Source organism: Mus caroli, chromosome 18 (assembly GCF_900094665.2).
Source record: "Mus caroli chromosome 18, CAROLI_EIJ_v1.1, whole genome shotgun sequence".
Taxonomy (NCBI): Eukaryota; Metazoa; Chordata; class Mammalia; order Rodentia; family Muridae; genus Mus; species Mus caroli.
This window is the reverse complement of record NC_034587.1, coordinates 64,291,792-64,311,843: the sequence shown is the minus strand read 5'-3', so window position 1 is coordinate 64,311,843 and position 20,052 is coordinate 64,291,792. Positions and strand designations below refer to the sequence as shown.

The window sequence follows — 20,052 nt, the reverse complement described above, 5'->3', positions numbered from 1 at the left end:
TTTTGTCTGCATATATGCCTGTGCACCACCTACAGGTAGTGCCTGTGGAGGCTGGAAGAGTGTTAGAGTCCCTGAAACTGGAGATGTGTGTTGTTGTGGTCAGCCATACAGGCACAGGGAATCGAACTCAGGTACTCTGAAAGAGCAGCTTAAGAGATGGCTTTTAGCCACTGAGCCATCATCCATCTGTCTACCCCACCTCACAGACTTAGAATTAAAACCATTCTGGGACATTTAGGTGACTGTACTCACTGACAATGTGTATGTCAAGATCGTAAATGAGACAAGGGCTGCTCTTGCAAGCCTGGGCATCTGAATTTGACCCCTAGAACCTGCAGAGAGGTAGAGAGTCAACTCCAAAGATTGCCCTCTGAGATCCTAGCAGGCTGTGGCACACGGACCCCCACCCCCAAACACCTCCATTATACGCATGTATGCACTGTAAGAGGTCCTCAGAAAGTCTCAGTGGTGGGACATGCCTTATCCCAGACTTTTGGAGGTAGAGGTAGGTAGAACTCGGAGTTGGAGGCCAGCCTGGTCTACTTACTGAGTTTCAGGTTAGTAAGGACTGCATAGTGAGATGCTGTTTGGGGACTGGAGAGATGACTCAGTGGTTAAGAGCACTGACTGTTCTTCCAGAGGTCCTGAGTTCTAATCCCAGCAACCACATGGTGGCTCACAACCATCCATAATGAGATCTGATGCCCTCTTCTGGGGTATCTGAAGACAGCTACAATGTACTTACATATAATAAATAAATAAATAAGTAAATCTTTTTTAAAAAGACGGAGTCACAACTGAAAAGAAAGTATTTAAGTTCTGAAGAGACCAGGGATACATGATAAATAAATGACATGTGATATACTAGGTTGAATACTGTCATAGAAAAGGACAGTGTGGAAAAGCTGAAGAAATCTGCGTTTAAAAAAAACATTTCAGAGGCAGGGGCAGGTTGATCTCTTGAGTTTGAGGTCATCCTTGTTCATATAGGAAGTTTCAGAGCTCCCTATATAGTATATGCCAGAGCTACATATAGTAAGGCCCTGTTTACAAAAACAAAACCAACCCAGAAATAATAAGATGTTAAGGTGATAGATCTTCTAGAATGTATTGAACTATCACTTTACAGTTCATTCATAGAGAGATAGATAGATATCTACATATATATCTATAGTCTTATTTAGGTGGCTAAATTAACACATGCATATTTTTATAGTATGTGGAGGGATCACAGTCTTAATAATAGCAACCTCAGGGCCCATATTCAGCTTCTGGGAACTTTGAATCTTGAATGTTTTCACACTGCTTATGCTATTTAGGACTATTGTCTTCTTGTATTTCCCATATTTTTCTACTGCACCCAGTATGCTTCCTCAACGTGTTGTTTCTCATAGAGAATGATGGGTCCAGTTGGCGAGTGATGGCAGAGTGTACTCAGCCTAGCACGTGGACTTAGGTTTTCAGTGGAAGCCTAAGTCCTCGATCAGAGGACTTCCTGTTCAATGGTCCGTTTGCTCATTCACCAGGATTAATTTGCGTGCCTTGTAAGTGGACTGTGCGTGATGTTGAAGTGCATGGAGGAACAGAGTACAACTGCGCGTAGAAGCTCACGGATGCAGACGGTACCACTTGTTACCACAGTGCTAACAATACAGTTAGTAATTTCAGAAGGCCAGAAAACCGGGAGCCCAGAGAGTGGTTACGTTTGCCTCATGATAAGCACATTTCACATAGAAAGAAGACTGAGTTCTGAAGTCCTGAAGGATGAGCAGCGGGGAGAAATGGTATCCGCAGAGAAGTGTAGGAGGACATCTTACAGTATCCAAAGGACAAGGCTCCACGTGTGTAGACACCCTGTGACGTTTGTCAGGTCACCTGTTTCTCATGCTAGCAGCAAACGCTGCTTACTAATCAGTTATGACTTTTTGCTGCTAGATTTATAAGCAACCTCTTTAGTTCTCAGCAGGATGCTTCAGTGGCCACTGCAATTATTTAGACTTGGCATGTGAGGTTAAACCCGTTTGTCTGCTTTGTGGTGGGTGTTCACTGCCCAGGGCATAGGATGTGTGTGGGAGTGGTGGGGAGTGAGACTGGCTGGAAAGGCATGTTTACTGAGAGCCATACTGATGGTGTGTGTCTGTAGGCTAGTGGAGAGCTTATAAGGAATATAAACTAGAAAATGGATAAGCAGATTACTCTTTTTAGAAAGATACACAGGCTTTGTAGAGAGTACCCATCTCCTGGTTTGCCTGTGATCCCAGCACTTGGGAGGCCGAGGCTGAAGGATTATTTGTGAGTTTGAGGCCAGTCTCATCTACATAGTGAATACCAGTCCAACCTGGGCTACCAGCAAGACCCTGTCTCAAAAACAAAAGAAACAAGTAGGACAAAGATGCCAGTTGGCAGTTCATGCTGCCTTTAGGTACTAGTAGCCTCTGAGCTGATACACCGGCTCTTTAGAGGAGGGATGATAGAGATTTGAGCTAGGGCTGTAAGAGTAGAAAGTCAGCTTGGTTCTTTAGAAAGCAGAACATGGCCTGGCACTTTAGTTTTAATGTGTAGGTGCAAGAAGAAAGAAGGAAGCCTCTAAGGCTCCCAGAGCCCTGCCTCCCTGATGGATGGGGAAGGCAAGAGGAGCAGTTACGGTGGGAAGATGATGATTTATCTGCATGGAAATTAAGGTGGCGTGGAGCATACCTTCCTGGTAGAGTCATCTTAATCTCCACCAAGTTCCTTTGCTTTTTCATCTGCAGGCAAATCGCCTTTGATATCCCCTGGCAGCACGGTGACTGCAGGACTGTGCGTTAGAGTCTTGTTCTGAGGCTTGCTGTGTAGTTAAGGCCTCTGGGAAACCACCTAGCCTTTCGAGTTCTGTCTTTTTTAAGTTGTCAAAATGGCAGTTCCCTTTGTCCAGCTCTTGTAATTGTGAGACTCTAGTGAAGACTGTACGTGAGGGGATTTTTGTCAGCTCATACACATTGTACAAAGGCATTTTCCTATTTTTTTTTTTGTGAAAAATATTTCAAGATCTTTTGACCAAAGATTGATGGACAAAATTTAAAACAATATTAAATCTATATTTTGAAGTCCAGGAGATGGTTATTGAGGTTGGCAAAATGTGAAATGTAGGTATTTCATAGTTGCCCTAGGCCTGTGACCGGATTTATTCATTTATTTATTTATGTTTAGTAGATTTAGGAGCTGTGGAGATTTTCTTCAGCTGGCGGAGAAAGTTAGAGTCTGAGTACCATTCATAGTTCTGCAGGATTTCCATGTAGAGTTCTTGCATGGCTCTATTTCTATATCTAGAGGATGCAATTCTGTGCAGACAGCATGTTGATGGTGCCATTACTGTGGCTCGTGATGCCATTGCCGAGATGCCCATTAAAATCCTTTAACCAGATTTGAATTGGGCTGGTTTGCTCATGGTGGTTGAGTTTTAGGGGGGTTTTCATATCAGATCTTTGATTAATGTTCAGTTAAAGTTTTTGGATGGAATGAGACAAGGTCTGTCTTGTTCTGTATGAGGCTATCCAGTTTCCCCAAGACATTCTGTTAGAAAAACTCTTCCTTCTTCATTAGAGAAGAAGGAATGTCTCTTGGTAGAGACACAGATAACTTTAACTTTCCATGCATATATTAATTGAATTCAGTTTCTTCTCTTTCCAACTGGGTCGTCATTTGTTGACTGTTTAGCTTCTTTAAGGCCTCTGGGAAGTGAAGAAGGGCTTCTTTACATTGATAATAAATGTACAAATGCATTTCTTAAGTTCTGTAACATTTCCCTTGAGATGCAGTTTTGACGAGACATTTGGACTATTGCCTGATGTCTATAGAATTAAATCTTGGTGGAAAATTGATCATCCATTAGCTTAGTGGTTGCTCTGATGTGCTTCTTTAGTTTGTGCTAACTTCATTCTGAGTCTCTTTAGAGAACTTAGGCTCTCCAGAGGCTGAATGCTAGTGATTTCCAGGCTAGTCTGGGTAGCACAGTGAGACCCCTTACTCAAAAACAGAACAAAAACAGTCTTTTATCATAACTACAATAAAATGTTAATCAGAAAGCTAGTTACAGAAGGGTTATCTCTTGGTAATATACATAGTAAAAGTTAAACAGCTAAAAATGTGTGTGTGTGGGGTTTATTTAGTCATTCATTCATTCATTCATTCACTCCTTTTTCCCTTTCACGACTGGGATTAAACCCCGAGACGTGCATGTACCAGGCAAAGGCTACACCACTGAGTGTAGTTCCCAAGACAACGCAGAAAGTTTGGATAGTTTAAAGAATTTGAATTCTCCTCTTTTCTTTTTCCACTCCTTTCTTCTGCTTCTGTCTTCATTTCTCCTTGCTCTCCAGTTTTCTTCCTTTTTTCCTTCTTTTCACTATGTAGTCCCAGCTGGCCTCAAACTGGAACTCCTTCTGGTCTCTTTTTTTTTTTTTGGGGGGGGTCCTGGGATTAGAGATGTTTGCTACTGATTTGCTAGAGAATTAGTAATAAAGAGTTAGGTGGAAAGCCAGACATGGTGGTGCACAGCTGTATCCCAGATTCCAGCACTCTGGAGGCAGAGACAGGCAAGTCTCTTTGAGCTGAAAGCCAGACTGGTCTTCACTGAACTCTAGGCCAGCTAAGGCTATAAAGTGAGACCCTGTGTCAAGGTGGGGGTGGGAGGCAGCGGGGGAGGAGGCACGGACAGGAAGGAGTGGCCAGGTCGGTAGTGCTGTGTCTTAAGGGCGGTAGAAAAGTACTAGCAATAGATCAGTAAGATGGCTCCACAGATCACATTCTGGTGATCTGAGTTAGAGCCTCAGAGCCTGCATTGTACAGGGAGAGAACCGACTCCCAAGAGTGTCCTCAGACCCCACATATGGTTCTGTGCTGTGTACACACACACACACACACACACACACACACACCCCACTAAATAATAAATGAGTAAATACATAATGTTGACTTTTTTATTGTTGTTTTGTTGGTTGGCTTTTGGTGTTTTCAAGGCAGGGTTGTTATGTATAGCCCTGGCTATTCTGGAACTCTCTCTGTAGATCAGCCTGGTTTCATACTGCATGCCTCTGCCTTCTGAGTGCTGGATTTAAAGCACCACCACACCCAGGTCCAAATACTGGTTTTGTTGTATGTTTTATGTTTTTTTTTAAAGATTTATTCATTATTATACATAAGTACACTGTAGCTGACTTCAGACGTACCAGAGGAGGGCGTCAGATCTCATTACAGGTGGTTGTGAGCCATCATGTGGTTGCTGGGATTTGAACTCATGACCTTCAGAAGAGCAGTCAGTGCTCTTACCTACTAAGCTATCTTGCCAGCCCATTTTTTTTTTTAAGGGAAAAGTACATGACTGTCTGTGAGAAAACTATTTTTGGCTGAGTGTTCTCATATTTAATCAAGTTCCTAAGTGGGAGAGGAGACTCAAGTCAAATGCAGATAGAAATCAGGGCTCTTCCCACTTGAATTTCGGAGTTGCCTCTGCTGGTAGAGCTGACCTCACTATTTGACTTGGGACATTTCCCCTCCAAATTCTCCTTTCTCTTGAAATAACAGAGCATTAGAGTGCAGGGGGCTTGTTAGTTTTTAGGTTTCGTTTATGAAATTTAAGCAATGTTTGAATTATCTTTACTTGGGGAAATTTTAATTCAAATCTACATGGGTTTGGTAAAAGTACCAGACTCTCTTCTCTTTGTCCTCCAACTCAAGCAAGATAGTGACGGAGACAGGGGACTCTCTAGAAGCTCATAGCTCCAGCTAGCCTGGCTGATGCAGGAGTGGACAAGTGCCATAGAGTAGTTTGGAAGAGTCTGGGCCAACATTATTCTTGGAAGAAACTGGGAATGCTGGGCCAGGTGAGTAGCCCGGGCAACTGGTTGCAGTCCTTTGATCATCCATTTTATTCATTGGTACCACCTCATCTGTGAAAATGAGGACTCTAACTGGGAGTTCGCAGGTCTGGGGTTTAGAGCAGCAGATATGCATATAAAGCAGGTGTGAGTTAATTTTAAAGAATTAATGAGATCGTTCACCTAAACGTATTATTTAAGCAAGCAAACTGGTGAAGAAAACGCATGTGCCAGAGGACAGTGGATCTGATGTTGTTCTTTATTCTTTATGGGGGCCTGAGAAGAAGCTTGCTGCTATATGTAGTTCTCTGCTTACCAAGAAAACCAGTTTCCATCCATGTCATAATCTGACATTCCTATCCATCCTTAAGGATCTGTATAGTGGTATTGTCTATCAAAAAGGAAAAGGATTTGATAATTTGATGAAGTAAAAAGTATTTATGGTTGTTTCTTATGTCAAAGGCATGCTTTTGGTAGGGGAAATGAATTCTAGCTAAAGAATGCCTAGTTTTACAATCCTAACTTTTGATTTCTTTTTTTGTTTTGGTTTGGTTTTGTGGTTTTTATTTTTGAGACAGAGTTTCCCTGTGAAGACCTGGCTGTCTTGGAACTCACTCTGTAGATCAGGCTGGCCTCAAACTCAGATCTGTCAGCCTCTGCCTCCCAAGTGCTGGGATAAAAGGAGTGACTTGACACCCAGCTAACTTTTAATATATTAATAGGGAACTAAAATATATAATCCTTTAGAAATTCAAGTCTCATTAGGTTGCAGGAAGATTTTTAACTACTAAATGTCAGCCTGTTCATTCTTCAAAACCGTTTCCCCCCTTTGATTCAATGTGATAGCTACCTTAAATCTCACCCCCCCACCCCCCACCGCTTTTGGAGACAGGGCCTGCCTGGAATTTGTAACTGTAGCCCATGTTGTTGGAGAACTCAGGACAGTCCTATTACTTAAGAGTTAGCTGCTCTGCTTGTGCAGAGAAATTGTGTGTAGTGCCTCACACTTGATAAACACTCATTTTTTTTAAAGATTTATTTATTTATTATATGTAAGTACACTGTAGCTGTCTTCAGACACTCCAGAAGAGGGCACCAGATCTCGTTACGGATGGTTGTTAGCCACCATGTGGTTGCTGGGATTTGAACTCTGGACCTTTGGAAGAGCAGTCGGGTGCTCTTACCCACCGAGCCATNGAGCCATCTCACCAGCCCGATAAACACTCATTTTGCCACTGAACTATATCCTCAACCTCTTCAAATTATCTTTTGACTCCTCTATGTTTCATAACCCTATCGCTACCTGGGCTGCTTCCCCCTTCCTCTGATGACAGCCCCTTCCTGGCTGGCCTGTGCTCGCACTGTGTTCTTCTGGACAAGTCAGCTCACCCTTTGACTTCTCTTCTCTTCTCTTCTCTTCTCTTCTCTTCTCTTCTCTTCTCTTCTCTTCTCTTCTCTTCTCTTCTTTTCTTTTCTTTTTTTGAGACAGGTTCTCACTGTAAAGCTATATAGCTTTGGATGACCTGGAACTTGCTGTGTAGACCAGACTGGCCTCACTTAAAGACTTTCCCCACTTCCCCTTCCAGTGCCAGGATTACAGGCATACACCATTGACTCTTAACTAGCATCCTCTTGTGCTTAATTAAGAGCACACTTGAAGGTGCTCTGTGGTCTGCCTGCCTTGCCTGCCTTTCCCAGCACACTCTGTGCTACCTGCCCACCAGGTATCCAGGACTCAGGTCCCTTCTGGTTCACCTGCAGGCTCATCTCTGTCTCTGTTTAAATAGCAGGAGGGCTTGCCTGGTTAACCTGAGTTGGGTCATTTTTTGTTACTTTCTTTCTCTTCCTTTTGTACCCCAGTAGCATATTACTTGTTGTCATCCTTGTTAATTTTTATCAACCTTTACTAAACTGCGGGTGCTGTAAGGCAAGGGCTAAGTCTGACTTGCTCTCTGTGTGGTGATGTTTATACAGGGTGCTTTGTAGATGTCCATGGTTTTGTGAAACAAAGGAGGGATAGACTTGTTGGCGTGCATCTATTGAAGCTTTCAGTTTTAGCATCAAGGAGGGCATGCTTACGCATGGTCGGTTGGGTGGGGCTAACAGTTTGACTTGAATCACATCGGAAAAAAAAATTAGCGATTCTGGGCCATTTAGTCTAAAATTTTTGGAAACTGTCATTTTTGTGGGTATACCTTGCTTCTTTTTAGTCAGCTAATTTGCATCCTATTGATAATATATGACTGACAATCCAAGAAGTCTGGTGAGGTTTGTTAATTATCTAGTATGTTGATCTACATAAAAATCTGATTTTTTTCTCTGAAACTATCTTAAATTCTACCCACAGGTTGTGTGGTTCATCAACATTTATAGTTGTACTGGCATGTGTGTGAAGTGTGTAATATCTAATCCTGAGCAGCCAGAGTTAAGGGGACCAATTACGAGCATTCACAGAAATGTTCTTCTTGGGACTTTTGGGGCATACTGGGTAATTGGAGTTTTCCTGATCATTAACATTTAAGGTTTAAAATATCTAAAAGGGCTGGTGAGATGGCAGCTGCTATAGATGCTTGGTAACAAGCCTGATAATCTGAGTTCTAGCCTGAGAGGCCCATGATAGGAGGAGAGAAGCAACTCCTGCATGTGGGGAGTCCTCTGACCTCTACACATGGCCTGTGGGGTGCGAGTACACACATACATAAAGGAGTACAAATTTAAAAACTGTAAATGTCTCCTAAAGGTAAGTGGGGTGTTTGTTTGTTGTTTTTAATAACAGGCATTGTCTACCAGGTTACTTTGTTACTTAAATCCGTTTGTATCACTTTATAAGAAGATAGGATTTTTTAATTGATAGGCCTTGAGGGGATCTTATCTTCAGAGTAGATTTTTTTTAATCCCTTCCCCCAAAGGTGACTTTTTTTTTTTAAGATTTATTTATTGATTATATGTAAGTACACTGTAGCTGTCTTCAGACACTCCAGAAGAGGGAGTCAGATCTCATTACAGATGGTTGTGAGCCACCATGTGGTTGCTGGGATTTGAACTCCGGACCTTTGGAAGAGCAGTCTTTTACATTGAGTTAAAAATATAGGTTTGGGTGGGGCAGAGGTGGCGCACGCCTTTAATCCCAGCACTTGGGAGGCAGCAGCAGGCTAATTTCTGAGTTCGAGACCAGCTTGGTCTATAGAGTGAATTCTAGGACAGCCAGGGCTATAGAGAGAAACCCTGTCTTGAAAAACCATATATGTGTGTGTGTGTGTGTATGTGTGTGTGTGTATGTATATATGTATGTATATGTATGTATACGTGTGTGTTCGTATACATACATATTTACATACACACACACACACACACACACACACACACACACACACACGGGTTTGAAACATAGTCATGATCCTTACAGCTGTACATACAGAGCTAAGTTTTTTACTTTCTGAGCAAATCAATCCTATTTTTTTGAGAATTTTGAAATATTTGAAACTTAATGATTATATATCATTTCAGATTTTATTTAATATCTGTTCTAAATGTACCCAATGAAATTATTACTTGATTGAAAGAGCTAATTTACTCTGATTATAATCTGAAGACTTGTTAAGACCTACCGTAGTTTAGATTGTTGAAAATGTAGAAAGAGGAAGCGTGGTGTTTTGGGTTTGAGAGGGATTCCTTCAGTCTAGTTTCTCTGATGAGACATAAAGCCCTTACTTACATTATACTGGCAGGCTCCAGCAGAAGGTGTTGGAAGGGAGCCTGAAATCCCATCTCCCCCCCCCCGCCCCCCTTAAGTAGCAATACAGAACATGCAGCAAAGCCATGCCAGCACGTATGACAAAGCTAGGGGATCCCTGGAGTATCCCTGTGGCCCTCCTCCGTGCTGTGTTGACATGAGAGTGTGTGTCAGTCAGTAGTCAAATGAAGAGACGTCACCTCAGGCTTCCCATTGCTCACTGTGAGTGAATGGATTATGCAGTCATGTCCACGGCCCTCCTAGCTCTGATGACAGGCCGTTGGGATTTCCGGTTCCTGGGTCAGTACCTGGGTGTGGAATTGGATGACGGAGTTTTGTAGGTGGCTGGGAATGTTGTGCTCCTAACCTGGATGTTTTCTTGAGGTGCTCAGCAGTTTGTGTGGGATAAGCAAGTGTAGTTGCACACAAAGTTTTTGGTATTCCTAGAGAAAAGTTGTACCCTCGGGCTTTTCCACCCATGTGCTAGTTCCTGAATAAGCTTAGTTTTTTCTGAATATGCCTAGGCCATAGCTTTGGCTTCTTCCCTGACTAGCTTGTAAACTATTCTCTGCCTGCCCACATGCCTGCACATGCACGCGCACACATAAACTTGCTAATAGGTCATCAGCTTCCAGGTGATGCGTCTACACAGTGCCCAAGAGATTATCCCTACAAGGGATCTTTGTATCTTTTTAGTTTTGCATCAGAGGTGATTAGAAGGAATCTAACTTCAGCAGCTATGCTTTTTAACACCATGCAACAATTCCCCTTAAGCACTTTATTATTTTCAGGCGCAAAGACTTGTTCACAGATTCTTATAGCTGTCCTAGCCAGAGTCAGCCAGTCTCCTGAGGGTTCCTGAGTGTGCTGAATCAGGTGGGATAGGCTCAGGTGTGCCTTTGCAAAGTGGAGTTCTCCCATTTTTGGTGGACAGAGCTAGTTTTTCAAGTTTGGTAATACCTCTAGTCCCAGATCAGCTTCCTCTCCTTCCCATAGGTTATGTTTGTATGTTGTCAAATAGCACAAGCCATGACAGCTAAGTTCTGGAGCAGTCAGGACTGCATAGCCAGGCCTTGTCTCAAAAATCAAACAAGAAAACCCGAGTTGGTATAGGTTTGTGGTAGTTGTTTGTTTGCTTGCCTTTTGGGTGGGGAGCGCAAGGGCAGAGTGTTATGTAACTCCGCTGGCCGCAGACTCACTGTATTGCCAGGGATGAGCTTGGCCTTTTGACTCTCTGACCTTCATCTCCCAAGTGCTGGAATTACAGGCATGAACCATCACATCTGGTTTACACAGAGCTGGGAATTGAACCCAGGGCTTTGTGCAAGCGCTCTACCAACCAGACTACATTCTCAGCCCTTAGTTACAGAATGTTTGTGATTCTTTCTTCCTTAAGAGCATTTCTTATGGATGTGATCCATGTGCTCTTAAAGATGCTGCTTTTATTTGTGCCACAATTTGGTGTCCTGTCCTCTCCTGCAGAGTAAAATACTCAGTACAAGTTTCCCACAGGCATCCATGTCCTGCTTTGAGCTGTTTGCTTTTAAGTAAATTCATGACCAATTACAGGAGGGGTCCTAACTCCTGTAAATAATGAACTAAAGTGCTTTTCTCTGAAGAGCCTTGGGATTACGTAATGTGTATGTCACCGTACATGAATGTAACTTTATGCTAGCAACAAGCTTATGTCAGATATTTAGCAAGTCCCACATGCTATATAAAAGCCTTATAATAAATCATGGTCATTTTATACATATGTTTATGGAGTTTTTATTGCTTGTATATAATTTATATCTTACAAGACCTAAGGTTCCCATTTTCTTTTCTTAATTTCAGCTACTGCTTTATGATATTTAGGATTATATTAGGATTATTAGATGTTAAGGAATGGTTTCAACTTTATACAAATAGATAAATGTGAAGAGTAGAGATAGGAAAAATTTAAGTTTCCACTACCCAATGTAAAGTTAATATCAGTTCTTTTTGTTTAAATAAATAACTGTCTTCTGAAGTAGCTGCTTTTATTTTCAAAGTATGATTTTGTCTCAAATTGACAAAATATATGGTTGTACAAGTTCTTGGGTTTTATGTTTTACTGATGAGAACAAATACTAGTGTTGGTAGAGCCCGTTGCTGCTCAGTTCTTTGATGTAGGTTGTTTTGACACAAGGCCTCGCTCTAGTTCATGCTGGCTGGAAAGAAGCTCTAGATACTCCTGCCTCAGCCCGTGAGTCAGTGAGCCAGAGTGTGTTTTTCTCTGTGCTGTCTGTATTTTTGAGACATCGTCTCACTGTGTAGCCCGGGCTGGTCTGGAACTCACCATGTAGACCAGCCTGGCCTTGAACCCACAGAGACCGACCTGCCTGCCTGTGGAATTGGAAAGTATATCACCATGCCCAGCTTTTTTTTTTTTTTTTAATTCTTTTGATCATGAATGCAGGTTGGGTGGTGGTGGTGGTTGTTATACAGGGTTTCTCTGTGTAGTAGCCCTGGCTGTCCTGGAACTTGCTTGCTTTGTAGACCAAGCTGGCTTCAAACTCATACTCATAGAGCTCTGCCTGTCTCTGTCTCAAGAGTGCTGGAATAAAGGCCTGTGCTACCAGGCTTGGCTATGCAGTCCTGTATTTTAAAACTCTTTTTTTTTTTTTTTTTGGAGTGGGCATTGAGGCAGTCTTATTAGTCCTGGTTGTCCTGGGCCCTGCTATATAGATCAGACTGGCCCAGAACTTATAGTGATCTTCCTTTTCCAGCTTCTTGAGTTCTGGGAATCTGATTATGCAGCCAGCTTGGTGACCGAGTGAACCAACAACTTTGTATATGCAAAACAAAACAAACAAAATTCTAGCACTTATATTTTCATGTTTAATAAAGCCTTGGCTATAGTTGCTTGAATATATTATCCATGATTTAAAAGCCCACAGTCATTTGAAAGTAACTTTTTGCATTTTTATTACAGGTAAATTGGGATATTCACATTGTACAGAAACAGAGGTAAGAGAAATATACAAATATTTCTGTAAAACAGCTTATACTTTTTGGCGTGACTTGAGTAGTGAACTTTTGCCGTGGGTTTCTCAGTTTTCAGAGAAGGTTATATTGAGAACAGACACGTATCTTCTCTGTCCAGGAAGAACAGATGTGAAAAGAATCAGTTACCTGTCCACTTGTCTGTAGCACTAGAAGAAACAGCGTAAACATAGGTTATTTCCTGTGTTTGTAAAATTACTTAGCATCTAGAGCCCTGAATAAGAAGTACTTTATTTTATTTTTCGTAATATAATCTGGTCTATCATAACAATACCATGCTTGAGTATGAGAACCTCCACAGTGCTTCCTTAGTAGAACAAAAATTAGGATTTGGACACTGTTCCAGTGAGGAGAATAATGTGAAGTGCTTGGTGGTTACATGGTTCGTTCATTTGTTCATTCCTTCCTTCCTTCCTTTTTCTTTTTCTTTTTTGTTTTTTCAAGACAGGGCTTCTCTATGTAGACCAGGTTGTCCTTGACCTTAAAGAGATCCGTCTGCCTCTCACTCCCAAGTGCTGGGATTAAAGGCTCACACCACCACTGCCCAGCTTGCTTGGTTACTTCTAAAAGAAGGTTCATGATTTTAAAATAATTTCCATGATTTTATTCCAGATTTTTATGTGAAATTTCATGTGATTGTTTGTTTTCCTTTCAAGAGTAGCATTAGATGCCAGGCTGCCTGTATGTGTGCCATCCTATCTGGTAGCAGAGTGCCATCCTTAGACTAGAGTATCATCAGCCCTGTTAATGCCTAAATAGTCAAGAAATTGTGTGTCTACTTTATAATGCATCTGGATATTGATAATGGCTTTCAGTAAATTTTAACTTATTTTATGTAAAATGCAATCTTTCTTAAAATGTTATTACATAAACAAAAACCAAATAATACATTCTTTTAAAACCCAATTTGTTTAAATTTATATTTCCTATTCAACTTTAAAAGTACAAATAACATTTTCTAAATTAGTTTTTTAAATGGATTAAAGTGTAACTCGAATTTGATGTATCTTCCACACACTATAAGGAGTAGGTTCAGTCTGAGTCAGAAGATAGAAGTTTTGTTGTAGTTTCAGGGTCTGTGAAATTTTGCATGATGCATTTTTTCATCCCAGACCTTTGTCTATAAAATATTTAGGATAATTTCTGTTAAACTCCTAGGGTCGTGGAGCTGTAAAGAGCGGGTATATGTGGAATATGTCATTAGCTCCCAAGGCTCTGTTGTAAGCTAAGAGTATACTGACCCAGTCTACATCCGTCTGCATTTAGTACTGAGTGTAGTCCTAGTGCAAGGCTTGTCCTAAGTCTCATCATCCTGTCCCGTTGCACTGCCATGAGGTCAGCCTGGCTTTAACACTGTTTCCTGCCTGCGAGATGACTCTCAGACTACTCGCAGAAGCAAGCATGAACTGGCTGTCCATTCTAAGGCCATTAGAGGTTTAGAAAGTTGTAAGGAAAAAAAAAGGGCTCTTTTAATAATTTTTTGTTAAACAATAGTTTTTTTCTGCCTTAAAAGTGTTGCAGGTTAAAGTGGTTAACTTAGTATCTTTAATTTTTGTTTTGATTTCTAGCATTGTGAACATTAGTAGTTTCCATGGTACATCACTAATTGCTCCTCCGCAGCAATTACTATTATTTTAAAGAGGTTGAGAAGCCAGGCGCTGTTGGGTGAAGAGCACCTGTAAGTGCTACTGGCTCTGAGCCGGTGGAGTTGGGGGAAGAGAGGAAGCCAGAGCACTGAGGCAGCAGTGTGGAGTCCCTACGGGGAGGGGGAGGGACATATAAAAGCTAGGTTGCACTGGGCTACACGGATACTTTGAGACCCTGTCTTGGTTGCTGAATTGACTTTCTCTTAAGGAAGGAGACTCCCGTGTCCTAGTGTGAGGCAGAGAAGCCTTTTGTGCTCTTGTTGGTGGACAGTCCAGACTAAGAATGTTTGGAGCTGGCTGTGTCAGACACATCTGATCTAATGAGTGGGTGGAGCTGGAGTCCTCTCCTTCCAGCTTTCTAGAGTCCTCAGCCACAGTGGGTTGCTGTGAAGGAGGGCTGGATGAAGATGAAACATGCCTTGGTGTAGCATGTTGTTGTTCTTCCTGGGAAGGGATCAGGGAGGTCCTGATTCCTAAGCAAGGTTTGTCATAGGCTAACGGAGGAAAAGAAAATGACCTTTTCTGAAGTTGGAAGAGCCTGATCAAAACAATGTAGTCAACATCAGTCTACCAGGGCCATAGCCTTAAAGAAAACTGGCTCTCCCTGTGCTGATTAGGTTTGGCTTGTTGTTGTGGTTGGTTGGTTGGTTTTGTCATTTTGATGCAAGCTAGGTTCATCTGGGAAGAGGGAACCTAAATAGAGAAATGCTTCTATCAGATTTTCTTGATTAATGATTGGTGGGAGTGTCACTGGGCAGTGACATCCCTGGGCAGATGGTCCTCAGTTGTATAAACGGGCTGAGCACGCCATGAGGGGCAAGCCAGTGAGCAGTGTTTTCTGGGGTCTCTGCTTTAGTTCCTGCTCCAGGTTCCTGCTTGAGCTCCTGCCCTGACTCCCCTTCATGGTGGAGTGTAGGTGATAAGATGAAATAAACCCTCGTCTCCCTTGCTTTGGTTATGTTTATCACAACGATAGAAAGCAAAACAGAATATTTCCCTAGCAGCTATCAATTGTCAATAAATCTTCAGCCAGAGGCAGGAGCCCGTCCTCTCAGCCCATGCTGAAATGTCAATTGGCTTAATCTTGTGCAGGTCCTGTGCAGGCAGCCACAGCTGCTGAGTTCCTGAGTGCAGCTGTCCTGTCACGTCCTTTTCTCCCTGTTTCTCAAGGGCCTCCAGCTCTCTCTCTTTTCTGTGGTGCTCACTGAGCCTTGTAGGAAGAGTGTGGGATACAGATAATCTCATTTATGGCTGAGCACACCACAGACGTGTGTTCCTGCGCTTTGACCACAGTATACTGTGCAAGAAAGTTTCTCAGGTGAGGACTGAAAGCACTGATCTATGGTATGGGATATGGATTTAAAGGATAATTTGGTACTGTGTCTATTTGATGGAATATTAGTAAGTTCTCTCCTAGTGCTCCTGAGCTCACTAGTCATGCATGAGTTTATGTTTAGATTACTGTACTAGGGCTCCGAGTTTCCTCCTGTGGGAAGGCCTTAAATGTAGTATAAAGTGCTGGCTACTCTAACATTCATGCTACTATTGCACCCATGAGGATATCCGTCTTGCCATATGCTGGTCATTATTTGTGCCCACAGGGTTCGAAGCTGGGTGAAAGTGTTGATGATATCCCTGCAGCAGCTTGTAGATCACTTTCTGGTACCACCAGAGCCAGCCATTAGGGAGGAAGCCTCAGATCAGCACTAGCTTCTTGTCCTGTGGTCAGTGTGGGTGGCGTCTTCAGCAGTAGGGTCTTACCTTCCATGAAGTGTGGGACGACAAGTAGGAGCAATGACAGGATCTGAAATTGTTTGGGGTTATATCTTAGGGGACACACATACACAGTACCCCACCCCATTCCCATTAGTTTTTTGTTGTTGTTTTGTTGTTGTTTTGAGACAGGGTCTCTTTATATAGCCATGGTTGTCCTGAAACTCACTAGGTAGATCAGGCTGGCCTTAAAGTCACAGAGATCTGTCAGCATTTGTCTCCTAAGTGCTGAGTTTAATGGAGTATGCCACCATGCCCATCTGGTTAGTTTTTTGTTAACTTGATACAAGCTAGGTTCTGGGAAGAGGGAATCTAAATTAACATGTCTCCATCAGAGTGCCTTTGGCAAGTCTGGGGTATTTTCTTATTAATGATTGGTGTGGGTAGTGCTACCCCTTGACATATGGTTCTGGGAAGATTAAGAAATGTAGCTGGTTGTGAACCTGGGAAGCGAGCCTGTAAACAGCATTCCTCCATGGCCTCTGCTTCCGTTCCTCCCTAGACTTCCCTTCATGATGGACTGTAAACTGTAAGCAATGATTTTGGTCATGGTGTTTTATCACAGCATTAGAAACTTAGCTAACACACCCTCTCCCAGCTACTAAGGGGAGGTGTTCAGCTGCACTGGACTTCTAATTAGGCAAACTCCTAATCTTCTGTGTAGTATAATTCTCATTTAATCCCCCCACCCAGCCCCCATGTGTGTGTGTGTGTGTGTGTGTGTAGGAAGCTTATAACACAGGAAGTTTCCTTTGGTGTTTTTCAGGTATCCTTGGTACTGTTTCTTTTCTGCCCTCTCCTCTGCCCTTGCCAGCCCCCATCCTCTAGTTTTTACTATAATTCCTTCTTTTAAATTTAGTTTACTTGTGGATGTTTTACATTTATTTACTTATTTTGTGTGTGTGCTCACACATGTTTGCAGAGATCAGGGAAGTTTTTGAGAGTCCTCTCTCCTTCTGCTATGTGGTTTCTGGAGGATCAAACTCAGGTAGTTAGGCCTGGTGGCAGGCACCTTCAATCATGGAGCCATCTTCTAGCCCCTGTAATTTTCTTTTTAATACTTTTCCTATTTCATAGAAACCAAACTAAAATTGAGTATGAAGAAAGCCAGGAGAGAACCCAGAGAGCCAGGCCTTTTTCCTCAGGGAAGGCTGGTGCATCTTTAAATGAAGCGTTTTACCACATCTCTCCTTTTGGGGAGGTTTTGTTTATTTTCAGTTCTGGGTATTTACCTCAGGCCCTGGCTCATGCTAAGCCAGTGCTGTTCCTTGAAGCTATGCCTCAGCCACCTGGAAAATGTTTTCACACACTTGACTGCTAGTGTTCTCGGCACTGGAGTTTGTAAGAAAACATCCCTCGTCTTGTCCAGTCCTGACTTTTTTTTGACTTTGAGATGGGGGTCTTGCTATATAGCCTAGGCTGGCCTTCAACTCACTGTGTAGCTCAAGATGGCTTTACCCATGCAGCTGTGCTCCTGCCTCAGACATCTGTATGTCAGGGCAACAGGGATGTGCCACTGTGTCAGCCTAGCTGTTTTCTTTCCTCATGGCCAGTTTTCTAGGGAAGTCTTTCGGATGGTTTAAATAAAAGCATGGTTTTCACTGTGTAGCACATGCTAGCCTATAACTCACGCCTGTGTCTACCTCCTGAGTGTTGGAGTTCAGGTATGTGCCATCATGCCGGGCTTCAACATGAATATTTAAAAAAATTTAAATAGACAATTACATTTCCTCTACTTTTTCAGCTCTTAATATTAAAATTTTAATTAAAATATAATTACATCATTCCTTTTCCTTTTTTCTTTCCCCTGAACCCTCATGTTCTCTCCCTCCAACCCTTCCCACATACCCCTACTGCCTCTTAAATTTGTGGTCTCTTTTTCTTTTATTACTGTTTTTATATACATACATACATACATATGTATATATAAACACAAATATATGAATACAACCCACTAAGTCTGTTTTATGTTGGTTGTATGTATATGATTTCAGACAAAAAAAGACTTGTTTTTTGAACATATAATTTACACACAGTGCACCTCACCCTTGTAAGTTGTTTTTCCCAGTGTTTTGTGATTACATTCCTTTGTTAACATCCTTATAATCAAATCCTATCACCTTTGAAATTGTCACCCCCATTTCTCTTCGTATTCCCCTTCCTAGCGGCCACCGGTCACTGCCGCACTTTTTAATGCTTTGAGGAGACCTACAGTCTCTCTTCTAGAAGAGCTGGCAGCTCCAGCCAGTGACTTATGAACTTAGGAGTGGGTGGCTGGCCTGTGCTGCACTGGCCTCTGCAGCAGGCCACTCTGATTGATGGTTAGGGAGCTTTTAGCACTGCCAGTTTACATGGTTTCTCTGCTACTGTTACTTAAACAGTATGTATGGATTGTAATCCTGGATGAAAATTGCTGGACATTTTTTTTCTAGACTGTAACTTAATTTGTAATTTCTAGTTTCAGCCTGTTCCATTCTGTCTTGTATTAGCTGCTGCCAATTACCTAGCATGAGAGCCTTTTCCCTTTGGTAGGAAAGCAGCTAAATGAATAACTAGAACAGGCTGCTGTTCTTGTGCCGGATTGGCTATCTTTTAAGTGGACTAGGTTAATCTATTATATAACATTAGGTTAGGTTTTATCATTACTTAATCTTGATAGACTTGATTTAATTGGGCACTCATGGATAGAGCTGATAGAGTTTTTCCACTCAATAGAGGAAAAACTGAAGGAAACTTAAGAACATTCATGCTTGTGTATTTTTAAAGATTTATCTTTATTTTAATTATGTATGTATGTATGTGTGGGTGTGTGTTTGCATGCAGTGCCTGTGAAGGCCTGAGGCACTGGATTCCCTGGAGCTGAAGGTGTTCCAGGCTGTTGAGAGCAACCCTGAACTCAGGTCCTCTAAGAGAAGTGTGTGCTCCTAGCCTGTCCACTCTGCAGTCCCTCATGCCTTAAACACCAAGTTCATAAATATCATAAATACCATCTGTAATGTTTATATTATTTTCACTCCTATATACATTTTAAAAAACTACCTGAGGGCCTACTGTGGTGGATATTGAAAGAGACATTAATTTTAATAGCAAATTTACAAAGTTGATATTATAATTATTGACATTTGAGAGATAAGAACTAAAGAATAGGAAAGCATAGGAACTTATGATATTAGTCTTCCTTGTTGAATTTATAATCACTTGGGAGGCACACTTGTGGATATGCTTGAGAGGATGTTTCTAGAAAGGTTTAACTGCAGAGGGAAGAGTCATCTTAACTGTGAGCAGCATTGCCTCATGGGCAAGGCCCGAGGCTGTATGAAAAGATATAAAAAGATAAGGAGAAAGCAGGCTGGACACCAGCCTCCATCTCCTGCTGCTTTCTATGAATAGTGTCACCTGCGCCTCGATGGACTGCACCACCTTCCAACCGTGAGCCAGAATGAACCCTGCCTTTAGTTGCTTTTGTCTGGTACCTTGCTACAGCAACAGAGGTAACTAAAACGCTTACCCAGAGTTAGATGGTTGGAGGTAGCAAATCTCATCAGCTCTCCCCGTGTTGTCTTTATCCTGCTTGCTGTCACCTTCCCTCAATGCAGCTGCACAGTGCTGGGCATCATCTTAATGTCCCCCTTGGAACAATGAAATGAGTAGGTGTCTTCTTATTCCACAAATGCCTCTAACCAATCACAGTTCAGTTATGGCCTTTTGAAGCCAGGGACGCACATCAGCTTAAATGAAATTTTGGAAAGGGCATTAATGCATCCTGTGAGACCTCAGCCCCCATGCATTTTTAGATGGGTGCAGGGGAGTTTCTGTAGGAGTTTGTGAGATAGGCCAGTTCTAAATTATTCAGAATGATTTATCAATTGTCCTCTATGTTGAAATCCTCAGGGAAATTGGATCTGTAATTCTAGGTCTCCCTTGGAGAAACTTAAATGTCTTAGGAATGAGCCAAAAAGTACATTGATGTTAGTTTCTTGGACTTACTCTCATGGTTATGGATAGCTTTGGGTCCGTA

General features: G+C 42.1%; 1 protein-coding gene across 1 annotated transcript in view; it reads left to right on the top strand.

The window, feature by feature from the left end:
- The window catches only part of Spire1 (spire type actin nucleation factor 1), a 127,863-nt gene that overhangs the window by 10,388 nt on the left and 97,423 nt on the right, over positions 1–20,052 (top strand). Inside the window, exons 2-3 of the mRNA XM_029471821.1 lie at positions 12,545–12,653; positions 15,863–15,923. Coding sequence (XP_029327681.1) covers positions 12,545–12,653; positions 15,863–15,923 — 170 coding nt within the window. The remainder of the gene's footprint in view (positions 1–12,544; positions 12,654–15,862; positions 15,924–20,052) is intronic.